The sequence below is a fragment of the Enoplosus armatus genome, chromosome 8 (assembly GCF_043641665.1).
Source record: "Enoplosus armatus isolate fEnoArm2 chromosome 8, fEnoArm2.hap1, whole genome shotgun sequence".
In the NCBI taxonomy this organism is placed as follows: domain Eukaryota; kingdom Metazoa; phylum Chordata; class Actinopteri; order Centrarchiformes; family Enoplosidae; genus Enoplosus; species Enoplosus armatus.
The window spans coordinates 26,430,550-26,446,425 of record NC_092187.1 but is presented as its reverse complement, the minus strand read 5'-3'; the positions used below and the strand labels follow the sequence as shown (position 1 = coordinate 26,446,425).

General features: G+C 43.2%; 1 protein-coding gene across 1 annotated transcript in view; it reads right to left on the bottom strand.

Moving 5' to 3' along the window:
* Window positions 1–5,171: 5,171 nt before the first annotated feature.
* plxnb3 (plexin B3) overlaps window positions 5,172–15,876 on the bottom strand; it is a 51,430-nt gene continuing 40,725 nt past the window's right edge. The window contains exons 19-39 of the mRNA XM_070909686.1: window positions 15,649–15,814; window positions 15,310–15,441; window positions 14,653–14,757; window positions 14,390–14,551; window positions 12,915–13,066; window positions 12,464–12,564; window positions 12,005–12,222; window positions 11,717–11,895; window positions 10,701–10,767; window positions 10,452–10,598; window positions 10,143–10,223; window positions 9,966–10,044; window positions 9,777–9,880; window positions 9,546–9,633; window positions 8,619–8,785; window positions 8,331–8,491; window positions 8,108–8,255; window positions 7,615–7,679; window positions 6,142–6,217; window positions 5,947–6,021; window positions 5,172–5,449 (exon numbers count right to left, since the gene is read on the bottom strand). Coding sequence (XP_070765787.1) covers window positions 5,345–5,449; window positions 5,947–6,021; window positions 6,142–6,217; window positions 7,615–7,679; window positions 8,108–8,255; window positions 8,331–8,491; window positions 8,619–8,785; window positions 9,546–9,633; window positions 9,777–9,880; window positions 9,966–10,044; window positions 10,143–10,223; window positions 10,452–10,598; window positions 10,701–10,767; window positions 11,717–11,895; window positions 12,005–12,222; window positions 12,464–12,564; window positions 12,915–13,066; window positions 14,390–14,551; window positions 14,653–14,757; window positions 15,310–15,441; window positions 15,649–15,814 — 2,578 coding nt within the window. The 3' untranslated portion in view covers window positions 5,172–5,344. The remainder of the gene's footprint in view (window positions 5,450–5,946; window positions 6,022–6,141; window positions 6,218–7,614; window positions 7,680–8,107; window positions 8,256–8,330; window positions 8,492–8,618; window positions 8,786–9,545; window positions 9,634–9,776; window positions 9,881–9,965; window positions 10,045–10,142; window positions 10,224–10,451; window positions 10,599–10,700; window positions 10,768–11,716; window positions 11,896–12,004; window positions 12,223–12,463; window positions 12,565–12,914; window positions 13,067–14,389; window positions 14,552–14,652; window positions 14,758–15,309; window positions 15,442–15,648; window positions 15,815–15,876) is intronic.

Here is a 15,876-nt window from a genome sequence, read left to right as displayed (position 1 = left end):
TACACACTGTTAGCAAACTGTACACAGTCAATAGGAAAGCAGTATGTGCGTCATTACAACTGATCCTGGATTTAATTTATACAAACCCTTTTTATTCCCTTGTAGAAAAACATTTCAGTAACAAACTGCTCCACCAATCAGAGCTGAGGATCTGTTTCATCATGTCCCAGAAGATTAGAAAACTGTACAGAGACCAGGAGGTCAAAGGTCAAACTGTGACCCACCATTTACATACATCATTAGTGGCACAGCAGAGTTGAAGCTCCACCTCTTGTCTTTATTAAAAAAAAAATTAGCTTGAAGAAGCACCATAAATCTTCATCATCACTCGCATGCAGAAGTCTAATCTGATCAGAGAACTACAACTACGGGTCACACACAGGCTCAAAAAACACGCAAGGCAAAAACACAGAGGAGAAACATTCAGATTAAACAGCGATAATCATCAGAAATATTATTAGAAGAAAAGTAAAGAAGCTGCGATCAGTCAGCAGGAAGATCATTCAACAAACGTCTCATTTTATAACAAAATCTGTCAATTTTCTGTTTCAGTTCAGCAGCAGACACGACCGCTGACAGTCAGTCTGTTTATTTATTGCCTGATGGGTTCAGTCTCAGTTAGAGTCCACTTACACTGAAAAACATACAGCATGAGTCCAGGAAGTATCCTGTCTGGAGACCAGGAAGTATACTATCACAAGAGACATGGAGGGTCCAGGAGGTATCCTGTCAGGAGAGTCCAGGGTTGCAGTCAAATAGTCTTTTTAGCTTTGGAAGCTTCCTGAGTGAAATGGAAGTATCTCAGTGGCAGCCGTGATAAAAGCTGGTTGAACGGTGCTTCAGTGCTTCCTTTCTTATCTCCTTTAGCATAGGGTACACTGGACCATCCTTTACCAAAGGAAAGGAGATAATGCCGTCCCACAATTCCTTGCAGCAGCAACATTTAAAGTGACCATGGCAGACCCATGACAATAACATCCACCGTCGCATAATTACATTGTCTAGCATGAGTGCAGTCAGATTCTGTTAGCACTGAATTAAGTCCTGATGAATTCTCCTTCACATCTGTGAAGAAAAGTCAGAGGACGTAATTCTTTTGACTATTCGACCGCAGCCCAGGAGAATCCCGGAAGTATACTGTCAGCAGGAGTCCCAGAAGTATCCAATCGCGAGAGTCCAAGACAATCCAGGATGTATCTTGTCGGAGAATCAAGAAAGTATCCTGTCCCACTCTGTGGCCAACAGCAGAGTTGCACACGAAGACTACATAAAACTCTGCAGGGCCATCCACACCAGCTGAATCTTCACTTTGTGACAACTCTTTATACTGGCAGTTACTTGCTAAATATGTGCTGCTTTACATAGAGATAGAGAAAGATGCATATGTACAGTAAAACTTTAAAACCCTTTAACAGTGATAATATATTCAAACCTGTCGTGCGTGGTCTAACTGTTTTTATCTTAGCGAGTCTGTGAGTGCAGGGAGGTTCAGATCTGGATTCAGCCTGTATGACAGCACAGCTGATTGATATCAGAGCTAAACAATACAATTTGTAGCTCTGCAAATGTTAAATCAGCTAAGGAAAAGTAGCTAAAATATGCTAGCTGTTGGTAGCCAAAGGTTTGTTGCTATTGTAGCATCAGCTAGCTAAAAACAGCATCATCATAAAGGACAACACACACTGGTGGGATTGATGTGACGATTGAATACCAAACATGCTCACTGGTGGTAGCTGTTGGTTGATATTACAGTTCTATCCTCCTGTAGAAAATGATAATCTCTGTTTTTAGTAAGCATAACACGGTTTACACAAGGTTAAGCCAAGAGAGCAAATTTGTACTGCTAGTTGTTTGTAGGTTGACAATATACTAATCACAGACAGCTAGTTTCAAACAACAAACACACCAGATGTTATACTAACTGTAAAATTTTAGATGTTATATATGTTATACCAGCAACAAACAGCTAGTTAATGTTATGCTAGCTGTTTTAATAGAAATATAATGGTATGCAGGCTGTTTCTAGCTAGAATTACAAACAGCTAGCATATCCGATGTTATCCAGGCTGTTGGTAGCTGTTTTTGTTCAATGATATTACATAGTTGTAACATCCTGTCAATAACATTTGAAGCTGTTGATACCTAGCACAACATTTTTTAAAGCTAGAGTGCAGAAGTTTTACATATAATGAACGTCTGTTAAACCATTGCCAAACAAGTTCACACAAATCTGATTAAGCCTATCATCACAGGTAAATCTCTCTATGTTTCAGTATACAGAGTTTTCAAATCTAGTGCCTGTGGTGACATTCCCGCGCTGGTGCACCAGTAGTGATGCGTTTTACGTCAACCAGCAATGATTGGTTTGCCAGAGCTGAATGTAGCAACCTTAGTGATGGAGTGGGCTGTCTCCATGGCTACAGCAGAGCCATGTAGAGACAGAGTCGCATCAAGGAAGTTCAAAATACTTGATCATCACGTGATTCACATAGACTTCCGATAGTTCCAGGAAGTTCTTTACGAATCATTCGAATGCGTAAATATATTACATCCAGGGTGAATACAGAGAGACAAAACTGTGATTTTTGGTAATTAGTTAGTGAACAGAGATGGCGTGACTCTCTTTCTACATGGCTCTGGGCTACAGAAAAACTTATAGGCATCCGCCAGAGGGGGGAGACAAACGTTTCACACACCAGCTTTAAAAGGTTATAAGACCTAACATATCTGTAGTGCTAGTTGTTTCTAGCCTGTCCATATCATAGTAGCTACAAACACATTATAAAGTCCTAGAATTGTTTTACTTGACAGTCCATTCTTGACCTTGTAAACAGCAGTTAACAAAACAAACTCAACTCAATCAAGCAAGTGAGTGAGCGAGGTGAGATTGTTTTTGCCAACCTAGCGTAATGGTAGTTGTTGTGCAATATAGCAAATATTATGCTAGCTGTTTATAGCATATATCCAGGAATACTCAGGCTGTTTGGGTTTAATCTGGGGTATTTGTACATGGGGGTTTGTGTAAATCGCTGTTGTTTCCCCTCCCTGGCTCAGTTAGAGTTAAAAATGCATTAAAATGAGTTTATCTTCCCATGATGCACTGTGACACATGACCAATAAGACAGCACCACCTAGCTGCAAGAGTGAAGGCACAGCTGGGATAAACAGGACTTACAATATGTACACATAATAAGTTAGTAACTAGCTAACACACACACACACACACACACACACACACACACACACACAGTTTAAACTTCTCCCCCATATTTCAGATTATTTTTTATCATCAATCAGCTCTTTGTTCATTCAGCAGGTTCAACTTTGTTTCAGTTTAACTTTATTTTCAGTGTGATTCTAGTCTCTAATCATCCTTCTGTTTTCCAGCTTTTCAAAAAGTCTTGTTGAAAATGACTAGGAACCAACATGTTAGCTTGAAGAAGCTAGCTAGCAAGATAACTACATCACTAGCTTGCAAACCCTTTTGAGGCAAAGGCTTGGTCACATCTGCATTTCAAACTGCAAAGTTTTGATGCAAAATCAGTTAATTTCAATGGAATTGCTGCACTCAGTGGATTCACTCACATAGGTGAAGTAAATCTGTGCAAACCTTTTCATTTGAGTCCAATTATCTCTGTTGACCAATAGTAAGCCGTCCTGACAGAGCTGAGCTTTGAGTGGACGGAGAGCCAGTGAGTCCAAATTGGGGGAAGCTATCGTAGTTTATTACCATCCAGTTTTATTGAAGCTCTTCTGTCAGAGTATAAACTGCTCCACAACTAAGATACAGCAGATCTACACAGGAGTTGATGGTACAAATATGTCTCTTGAGTCAACTTTGTGAACTTTTTGTCCCATTAGCGAGCTATTTAATTCAGCTGCATGTGTGTTTAACTTAAGTTGGGGCTGACTAGTGCTAGCATGTTAGTGGTAAAGCTCACCAACCACAGTAGTTCACTGAGCTCTGTAAGTAGTCAATACGTCACCAAGCTTATAAAGTCACATATTTCATGAGAACTTGTGGATTAACTTCCGTATCACAAGGTCTTTAAATTGACTAGACTCTCACAAATCAAGGTCACAAAATCTGACCTTGATCATAAAGTTTTTTTCACATTTACTAGATGAATCCACTGATTGTGATTAATCTATTCTACTGTTTGTTGTGCAGATGGTACAATTAAAACACCATCTAAAAAGATCCTTTCTTGTCTAGACTTGTAACATATCTTAATTTTCCATTTTCATCATCATCAACCTCAGGTCAGAAGACGGTGGTAGTAGCAATAGCACTATGGTAGTACTAAGGTCTCTATAGTAACAAGCATCACTGGGATACATTTCCTCATCCTTCTATGGCCACTAATCTGCTGTGTGCTGATTAGCTCATTAACAGAAATTCAGCACTTGTCGGATGTTGTCAGGTCCAAAAGATTTACATGGGCATTTATATAATATAAACCTGAGAACCCTGGTGAGTCAATCTGGACTCGACCTGGAACCGAGGAAGACTGGAAAGACTGGGAACAAGTGTGGGTCGTATCTGGTCCTGAGGTTGTCAGGGGTCAAGTTTACCTGAAGCGCTCCAGGTAGAAGATTCAGTCTGTTATTAAGAAAGGAGCTGAAACTGGAATCAAACTGAAAATGTGATTTAAAAAAACGCTCCCTGATTCTGTTAATGCCTTCAGTAAAACTCCCATTTCACTAAATGTTGGGATAAAGCTCATGACATGCAGAGTTGTGCTGGTTTCAGTCGTAAAGGCAAAAAATATTGTCAGCAATACTGTTGATAAAAAACATCCAGCATGTCTGAGATCAGCAGGTCAATAATCAATACATGTGATCAGAGTAATCAAAATTGTGCTTTCTGACTCCACACAGACCGCAGAGCAGCAGGGAACTCCGGGAAATGTAGTGCAAGGCAGCAGGTGATGATGGTGTTCCCTGATCTAATTGGTTAGATTGTCGTTTTCTGGTGTCAGGTTGGTCTAACGCCAGGTTTAGGTTTGGTTTAGATTTGGGTTCAGGTCAGTTTAAGTTTAGTTTGAATGCTGCTGCGGAGTGAAGGAATCTAAAGAACTGAGATCTCCTGAGTCTGACTATAAAAACCTCATATATCGACAATACACACACACACACACACACACACACACACACACACACAGCAGGAAGACACAGTGTTGACAGGAGTCCCATGATTTCCAGAGTTTCTCAGAGCTGTTGAAGATGTTCAACAGGAAGCTTCTTCATCCTCCTCTTCCTCAGCGGGGACAGCAAGTATCTTCAGGGTCACAGGGTCAGAGGTCATTGCTTCCTGTAGGTATGTTGATGGGGTGAGATGTCATCAGAGGTCAGTGACCTTGTTCTCCACCAGGGCAGCGACTTGCTGCAGCCGATAGGCCAACTGCATCTTCTGACCTGAACTGTCCTCCTCCAGAGACATGATGATCTGACAGACGGACAGGTACAGGGAGAGAGAGAGAGAGACAGGTGGATACAGAGACAGACAGAGGAGAGCCACCTTATTTCTCCCACTTATTATTGTATAAGGAGCTGATTATTGCCAAACATATTACTATCAAAATATATTCTATATATTATATTAGTTGGGTGAAGACAAAAAAACAGAAATCAGCAGGTTTAGTGAGTGTCTGTGATAAATGTAATAACTTATTATTATAAGTTACGCTTCGGAGCTGGTTGAAGATTCTGCCACACTTTGATGCACAGATATGGATGTGGTGATGTCAGGTCACATGACCTCATAAATGTGGGGTCAACTTTGACAAATGTATAACAGGCTGTGTGAACCAATCATGACTGTATTTACTATAGCAGCAATAGCAACCAGAAGTTAAGACAGAACAGGAAATGGAACATATGAGAAATTGATAAAATAAAAAATAAAACAAATAAAATGTGTGTGTGTGTGTGTGTGTTTGTTACCTGATCATAATATTTGTTGATGTACTTGTAGAGTTCATGAAGAGCAACAAGACTGTTCATCTCTGAGGCAAAACTCTGCAGAAAGAGAGACAGACACAGACAGAATTAGTTAGTTAATGTTAAAGTTAAGTTGTTTCCTTCAGTAGATATGCATATTTCAGACAGTAATCTGCAATTCAGTTTCTGTTTACTGACCCCAGACAGTTCAGTCAGAGTGGAGTTCATCTCCTGATAACAGCCTGACGCAGCACTGTGGATATCACTGTAATACCTACACACACACACACACACACACACACATTTATATGGTGTCACATTAGTATAACATGTTCACAGAAACTATAACGTTTTCCTTATTTACAGTGTAAGTAAAGTTTGTGTCTGAAGTGAAGTGAGTACATTTCTACAGTAACTGTAGTGAATAGTGAGTGTTTCTACGGTAAGTGTACAACAGTGAATGTGTGTTTCTGTGGTAACTGTACTGCAGTGAGCATGTGTTTCTGTGTTTACTGTGCTGCAGTGACTGAGTGCTTCTATGGTAACTGTGCAACAGTGAGGGATTGTTTGTGTGATAACTGTACAACAGTGAAGGTGTGTTTCTGCAGTAACTGTACAACAGTGAGGGTGTGTTTCTGTGGTAACTGTACAACAGTGAATTTGTGTTTCTGTGGTAACTGTACAACAGTGAGGGTGTGTTTCTGTGGTAACTGTACTGCAATGAGGGATTGTTTCTGTCGTAACTACAACAGTGAGGGATTGTTTCTGTGGTAACTGTACAACAGTGAATTTGTGTTTCTGTGATAACTGTACAACAGTGAGGGTGTGCTTCTGTGGTAACTATACAACAGTGAATTTGTGTTTCGGTGGTAACTGTACAACAGTGAGGGTGTGTTTCTATGGTAACTGTACAACAGTGAGGGTGTGTTTCTGTGGTAACTGTACTGCAGTGAGTTAACTGTACAACAGTGAGGGTGTGTTTCTGTGGTAACTGTACAACAGTGAGGGTGTGTTTCTGCCGTAACTACGGCAGTGAACGTGTGTTTCTAAGGTAACTGTACTTCAGTGAGTGAGTGCTTGTATGGTAACTGTGAGGGTGTATTTCTGTGGTAACTTTACTGCAGTGAGGGTGTGTTTCTGTGGTAACTGTACTGCAGTGAGGGTGTGTTTCTGTGGTAACTGTACAACAGTGAAGGTGTGTTTCTGTGGTAACTTTACTGCAGTGAGGGTGTGTTTCTGTGGTAACTGTGCTGCAGTGAGGGATTGTTTCTGTGGTAACTTTACTGCAGTGAGTTAACTGTACTGCAGTGAGTTAACTGTACGACAGTGAGGGTATGGTTCTGTGGTAATTGTACTGCAATGAGTGTGTGTTTCTGTGGTAACTGTACTGCAGTGAGTTAACTGTACAACAGTGAGGGTGTGTTTCTGCGGTAACTGTACAGCAGTGAACGTGTGTTTCTAAGGTAACTGTTCTTCAGTGAGTGAGTGTTTGTATGGTAACTGTGAGGGTGTATTTCTGTGGTAACTGTACAACAGTGAGGGTGTATTTCTGTGATAACTGTATGTTTCTACGGTAACTGTGAATTTCTATGTTAAGAGTAGGACAGCCCTCATGGTGAACTGCACATGTTAAACTAAAACAATGGTAACTCTGACAGCAAGCTGTCTCACCTCTCCACCAGCTGTTTGTATCGGGGGATCTCTCTAGCGTACAGCAGCTTGTTGACAGGAGAGTCCTGATTGAACAGAAAGTTACCATGAGGTCACATGACTAAACCACACAGTGTTAATACAGGTAAAGCCAGATACTCTCACAGTAAACATACAGATCGCCTGTTAAAGGGTTTTCTGGGGAGTTTTTCTCATGAAAAATGAGTACAGTGGGTGTCATATGCTGTACAGATTGTATTCAATTAGATTTTTTTTGTATAGCGCCAAATCACAACAAAAAGTCATCTCATGACACTTAACAAATACAGCAGGTCTAGACCAAGTCTTTATAATGTTATTACAGAGACCCAACAGTTCCCACCATGAGCAAGCATTTTGGCGACAGTGGCAAGGAAAAACTTCCTTGTAAAGCCCCTTAAGGCAAATTTGTGATATTGGGCTTTATAAATAAAATTGAATTGACTTGACAGACAGAGAGACACACAGGCCATACCCGTCCCACTTTGTGCTCGGAGGTGGTGCAGGAGTCAATGAAGGTCTGTGCAATGACAGACAGGACGGCGTCGATGCTGTCGGTCACCTGAACGTCCAAAACAAACTGAGGATTCTTAAGGATGTTCACCCAGAACCTGAGAGGGAGACTGGAGAGAGAGGCAGACATGTCAGAGAGACAGACAGGCCTGAGAGACAGACAGGTGTCCAGGTATGTTTCTAACCTGTTGGTCTTCCAAATGTGGACAGTCTCGGGATCGTCGATGCCGTGTTTCTCTGACATGTCGTCCAGGAAGTCGAAGAAGAATCTGACAGCAATCGGAGGAGGACGCTTTGTACTGAGAATTGCCACAAAGACGTCATCCACAAACTTCTGTAATGTCCCCTATAGAGAGACAGTAAGGTAGAAAGAGAGAGGGAGAGAGAGGGAGAGAGACAGGTTGTGGTTTTGTGTGTCTTCGTGGACAGCAGTCTGGTCAGGTAAATCTCAGGTGTGTTAATGTGTGTGTTACCTTCATAGACAGCAGTCTGGTCAGGTAAATCTCAGGTATGGCCTTGGCTCTCTCTCTCTCCCTCATGCTGCTCTTTCTGTGTTTTGGGATTTCAGAATCTTCGCTGCTCTTCACCAGGTGCCACAGACGCAGACCCTCCTCCTCCTCGCCTTCCAGCATCGGCGTTTCTATGGCAACCACACACAGTCAGTCACCACAATGACCAATAAGAAAACACCGGGGGATTCATCTCAGACAGAGAAGAAACCCTGTATCTGACAAAACTACAGAGTTATCTGTAGATTCTCTTTGTGTTAGTTATGGGTTCTAGATGTTCTAGATAGTTCTCTTTGTGTTGATGATCAGTTCTAGATGTTCTAGTTGTGTTCGTGTTGTTCTGGGTTCTAGTCTAGGTGATCTAAATGCTTCTCTACATGTTGGTTCTCAGTTTCAGATGTTTCTCTGTATTAGGTCAAGTTTATGTGTTGTACATGTTATGCTATGAGATATTATTATCTCTGTTCAGGGTGTTCTAGATAGTTCTCTTTGTGTTAGTTGTGGGTTCTATGTGCTTTATGTGGTTTTCAATGTGTGTGACTAATGGTTCTAGATGGTTTCTTTGTGTTTGTTAAGGTTTGAGTTTTTGTGTGTGTCCTTGTGTATTGGGTCTGGGTTCTAGATGTACTAGATGATTCTCTGTGTGGTCTTTCTGGGTTCTTTATGGTCTTCCACACTTTGGTTCTGGGTTCTACATGATCTGGGTTGTTGTTGTTGGTTCTGGGCTCTAGATATCCTACATGTTTCTCTCTGTGCTGGCTCTGGGTTTCAGATGTTCTTGATTTTCTAGATGTTTCTAGATGTTTGATATGATTCTGTTTGTGTTGTGCTGGGTTTTAGATGTTCCACATGTTCTACGCGTTCAGTTGTTTAGACGTATCATGTTCTTACTCTCTCCGGTCTGGAAAACCTGGTTGACTCCAATTCCACCTGAACTCTGAGAACGAGGAATCAGAGCAACTGTCGCTCCATCTGGAACCTGAAGAATACAAGAGGAGAGTTTAATATTTAACTGATGGGATGTAAACAAGGACAGAAGGGAGGAAGTGAAAGAGAAGAAGAGGAGAAAATGAAGAGTGAAGTGTAGAAGGTGTAGAAGAAGAGGAACTGAAGACTTGTTACCTTGTAGTGCTGCAGAGTGTTAAGTCGTTTCCAGCGACCTTGAACCACCGCTGTGACATCATCATCTGACAGGGTCAGGTGACCTGCCTGACCTGAACGCCACTCTGTCAATTAAATACAAAAACTCAGGTCAGTATGAGCTGTCAATCAAACCAGAGACGTGAGACAGGTGTGTGTGTGTGTGTGTACCCAGGTCCAGACTGTCTGCAGCTGGTCTCTGAGAGAACGGAGCTCCTCTGTAGACCTGATCCAGGATCTTATCCTTCACCTGCATACAGACAGGTGAGAGACAGACAGACAGGTGGTAATCAGTAGCAGTCAGACAGACAGACAGACAGACAGACAGACAGACAGACAGGTACCTACCTGTGTGATAGTGTCGGTGTCGAGCACTTTAACAGGACAAGGTTGAACCTCGACTCCATTCTTCACCAACACTGTCAGGGTCTGAGCGAGAGAGAACAGGTACAGAAAAGTCAGATTCCCAGGTGTCCACATAGAGATAAAGATGTAAAAGAACTCCACGACTTGAACATAGTGTGAAGATCTTCGCCACCAACTCGTCCATTGTTGTTGTACAGTATATTAGGACACCTTTTTGTCCATTATGAAGTGCTTATATTGCCCAGGTGTTATTGTTGAGGTTGAGGTCTGTGTGTGTGTTGCCGTGGTTACCATAGCGCAGTAGTCAATGTCCTCTCGTAGCAGGTGGCTGTCATTTAGTGTTCGTTTGGCTTTTCCCGTCACAACGTCAACTGGTCCTTTATCCACCTGATACTTAATGGCTCTGTAGAGCATGTAGAGAGGCTCCCCTGCCACCTCCTGATAGGTAGACACACAGACAGGTAAGGGTGACGTGGGCAGGGGGATGGAGACAGAGACATATTAGTGTTTCTACAGACAGGAAAACAAACAGACATTTACCTTGAGGAAGGAGTAGAGGCAGATAGACATCCAGTTGGTCAACATCTTCTCTACAACTGTCTCTGTCCTGAAACATAGCAGAAAACAGCCATCAGCAGGCAGAGAGACAGCCAGCCGGGCAGACAGACAGCCAGCTGGGCAGACAGACAGACAGACAGACAGACAGGCAGGCAGGCAGGCAGGCAGACAGACAGACAGACGGACAGTCTGGATGATCAAATGACCAACAATCCATCAAAAAAAAAACCTGGATCAGATTAATCAGATAGTCAGATTCCAGGCGTTGACACTGACCCTAAACTGGCCCGAGTGTGAAATCTGGTAACAATATATTGACCGGAGTCAGCTCAAATTTGGTCCTCAGGTGCCAGAACACAGCAGGACCTGTAGGTTTCAAAAACTAACCCAAGAACCTGCTGATGCAAGAAGCCACCCAGGAGAGGGAGGCAGGGATTTAACCAGACTGTCAGAGGATGGGGGATATAGTGCAGTGGTTGAAAGAACAACTGAAACAGTTGGAGGACTCAGTGGAAGCCTTGTGTAAATCTGTTGGAAAGGACTCTCAGATTCAGGAGGAGGGATTCTGTCCCAGTCCTGGAACAGCGGACAGGATGAGATACTCTGCTTAGTCTACTACCTACCTACCTTGACGGGCTAAGTCTAAAGCAAATGAAATTGCTGTAGAATCAAGGATCTACAAAAAGCCCAGTTGCCTTTGATTGAGCAGTTCTAGTTATCCTTTGAGCGACCGAGGAGCTCTGCTGACATGTTTTCAGGCCTACAAAAAGTTCTAGTTTTAATTAGACCTCACTGTGAATACGTCACTATCTGCAGTGAATTTCAAGCCCCCTCAAGCTGATTTTCATTCTGTGGCTATGGTAGGAGATTAAAAAAACTGATGGTATTCTTTGGTAAATGAGCAGGTTTTAAAACATAAGAAAAAACACCTGAATGGCAGTTTATAGTTGACTGCAGTTGATAGATTTCACAGATGAAAGTGTGTTTGTTTTACGTACCGCCGTAGCATGAGTTTGGGATTCTTGGCGACGTACTGTTGCACCAGATCCTGCAGCAGACTCTTCATGACCTCAGTGAAATACTCCAGTTTATCATGCAAGGCCATCGTGAGCAGACTGGCAACGTAACCCCGGTCTCTCTGAGAGAAACCCTGCTGGGCCTCCAGAGTGTGGATGAACTGAGAGACAGAGATAGAACAAGCTATCACCTGCAGATCCAGGTGTCTCCTGATCTGAGACCAGGTTACATCAGTATCACGTGCCCCTCTTCCTGCCCCCCCGACCCACCCTGGTAAGGAAGAGTCTGTTGTTGAGCAGGTTGTTGAGCTGCTGGAGGCCCTGCTCCACAGTCTGCCTCCTGGACTCCGGCAGGTCCAGCTGGCGGCTCAGCGGCGCCACCTGCTGGCCTGGGAAGAAGACTCTCTCTGCGTACGTCCTGTAGTCCAGCAGGGGGAGTCCTGGTCCTCCAACATCACTGCTCAGGTCCATCATCTCAGTCATCAGGTCTACACACAAACAAGAAGCCCCTTTTAAAAATTCTAAAGGGCTTTGGTAGGTTGAAAAGTGGTGTAAAGGTTTCTGTATTGTTTTTTCTTATCTGACCTGGAGGTATACGACATCTGTACAGTATACAGAATTTACATTTAAGGTGAACATAAGGAAAACTCTTCCCATCACCTTTAGTCAGCATCACTTTGGATAAGTCTGTACCATCTGTACATTTTAGAAGTATGTGTGTTTGTGTACCAGTGAACTCTTTGCGACACTGGTCTCCCACGTTGATCTCCAGAGTTTCCAACTGCAGCAAAACCTTCTTATAATCTCTGAGAGCCTGTTTACTCTTCCTCCTACACACACAAACACAAGCAAAAACATCAAGCCCACTAATTGTGATCAATTAAGAATTCTTGTATATAGAAGCTTGTCTGTTGGCAGCTCATTACAAACTCAAGCTGTTTTTCCAAACTTTGTTAAAGCTTTTAGAATTGAATTATAAGTAGTAGAGATCCCAAAGTTTATGGCCTACTGCATAGAAAACATGGAGTATTTCACTTAGTGGAAACATTATAGAGCTTCACTTGTTAATACAGAATACAAACTGTCAGACATACTCAAGAGGAAAGTGTTTGTTAAGGGGTCAAAATTTCAATTTGATAAAAAGAGTCAGACAGACAGGTGGAGTCAGAAGGACAGGTACCTGTACATGAGGATGACGACCAGCACTGACAGGATGATGACAGCTGCTCCTGCCCCCAAACCAATCTGAGCAGCCAATGGGACGGGAGACAGAAGAGAGTCACTGTCATACTGAACCAGTCCCAGGTCCACCAGCAGGTTTCCCATGAACACCTGAGAGAGAGACCAGCAGACAGAGAGAATAATAAGGAACAAAAATCTGAATTCTTGTTTGTTTTGGTCTTGTCAGATATATTCTGTTTATATGTGACAGCTTGAGAGGGAGCAGCAGCTTGTTGTTTAATAGATTTACTCAGAAAGTGCTACAACACAAACATCAGGGTGAATGATTTACTATGTTTGCAGACAATCACCTCCTGGACAGAAATTCCAGGTGCATTCTGGGAGTGAAGGAGAGCTCAGTAGATGTAGTTCAGCCCCCGCTTATCATATGCAGGCTACTACGCAATCCCACACATTCCCCCACCTGGCTTCGGTGGGTCAACTAGCTTTTCCCTTGTCCAACCCATCCATGGTGAATTCACCCAGACACATCAGGTGAAAATGTAGTGTTCAGTGGGGACTCTGAGTGCAAAATCCTGATTTAAGAGTGGATCCAAGACCTGCAGTATCCTCTTGACGCCGCAAACTACCATCACACCTCTGTTTTGCAACCACTGTGTGGCACCTGACTGGTGAGGCTAGGAGGCTGGTCTTAAATCTCTCCCCACCTGAACAAATTCCTGAGAGGGCTTTTGATGACCTGAGAGTGGAATATGGATCCCTGGACCCCCTAGCTGATTTTTATGTGGGTTCCCAGCTGCCAGAGGGCCTTGTACTGGGCAGGGTTCTTACTTATGTGAAAAAGGGTCGTGTTCCTGTCAAGCCAGAGTCATGAACTTATCTGCATGACCAGTAATGATCAATCTACATCTTTATCTGGCAATACATTCCCCTTGGGATGTGTTACAGTGGAAAAAGGTCACTCAGCCCAAATCCTGGGGGGGAGCCCTACCCTGTACCCTCAGTATAGCTGCTGGTGAGGAAGAGGAGCAAAGAGTTCATCTTAGGCAGGAAGCTGGTGGAGAACAATGCCAATATTTTCTCACAACACTCAATGGATTTTAGACACGGGAAAACACTACATGAGATTGCCCTGGCAACCCCAGCAAAAGTCCCTATGCCTCGCCCAGTTATTGAAAAAGTTGTACACCAGCAACTCAGCTGCTTCATGACTGTAAATTACAGTTTTGACAGCTTGACAGGGAGTGAGTTATATGTTTGCCAGCAGATGGCGTTCTTGTGTTATTTCATATGTTTCAGTTTTGTTTGCTTTGCTGTAGTATTTTGGCCCTCCACAGCCACCGCAGGTTAGTTTTCGTTTTGTTTGATCTGCCTCAACCTCCACTTCGAGTCCTGTTCCCTGTCTGGCCACCCTGCCCTGGTACACAGGCTCGCCACGTGAAAGATATTTCTATATATACATGTTTATGTTACCTTGAGGCTGGGCAGCTCGTTGCTGTCGTCCACACTCATTGGTTGGATCTCTGGTGGTTCACAGTACAGGTGAGTGTTATCCAGAGTTTTCACCTCACACTCCTGATCTCCGAGCCGAGCCGTCACTTCCTGTCTGGATATTGCTCTGATCAGGTCCTGACCCTGAGGGACGGCACGTAAACACAGACTTCAGAAATCCCGTATTCTGTCAGTCAGTGAACAGACTGGTTCACTGGTTTATACTGTCCAGTAAAGAAGTTTACCTCCACAGCGATCACTCCTCCTGGTTTGAAGCGATACGGAGCATCTGGAGCTTCTCGATTCAGAGGAAAAAACTCTGGGTTTGAATAATATGTGAAGCTTCTTCCCTGAGAGACAGCCAGGCAGACAAGACAGGTAGAGAGATAGACAGGTTTCTCCATCAGACCCACACTGTGTTTTTGTCAGTCCATTAGTGATCATCACTGGAAAAGTCTCCTGTAAAGCTCCATTCAGACTGTATTCATGTCTGTAGGGGAGGTGGGCTGATTTTAACACCCCCCTTTTTTGTCTGGTTTCTAAGTGGATGTCTGGATGTTTATTCTGGATGGACATCAGAGATAATGATATCCTCTGGAAGTGTAAGTCATACTGAATGATTCAATATGTGTTTCATATTCTGACTGATGAGGAACGCAATTTTTGACTGAAATTCACCTCACACAGTATCTTTGCCTCCCATTCAACTCTCCAGCACCCCCCTGAGAAGGCTTTATTCTTTCTCTTTAATCTTTGTCCTGCTGAATGTCAATTACAGACCACATCCTTCTGGACAATGAGTTAAATTACTGATGAGAACAATCTGAATGAGACTGAAGATTCTGTTTCAGATTTACTGAAGATTCACAGACAGACAGACAGGTAGAGAGACAGACAGGTACCTTGATGCTTTCATACTGGACTCTGACATTGTCCAGCTGAAACCAGACACCCTTCACTTTGACCTCTGGGGTCACTTTGGGTGTCGGACAGGTCATCTGAGAGGACGACAGGACAGAGCAGCGCTCTGTTACCTGAGGGGCAGACAGGTGGAGAGACAGGACAGTCAGGCAGGATGAGAGACAGATAAGTGGAGAGAGAGACAGGAGAGAAAGGCAAAAAGAAAGACAGACAGGTGGAGAGGGAATGAGACAGGTAAAATTAAAGGTATATTTCAGAGACAGAATCAGGAAGACCTTTGACCATGTCTAACTCATGTCTGATTGGCCGGTTGACTTCACCGTTGTCATGGTGCTGTTGAAGACCAGCTGCTGCTTGGCAGTGAGCAGAGCCAATCGTCTTCTTCGTTTCACCCTCTGGTCCTCCAGAGGTTCCACCCATACCGCTATGATTGGCTGCTGTACGACGTCCAGGTTCCTGCCTGTCACCATGACGATACGCCCGCCTCTGAGGAAAGGAAGTTATCACCTTATTAGGACATTGGTTTGAGATATAAGATGATTGATTAT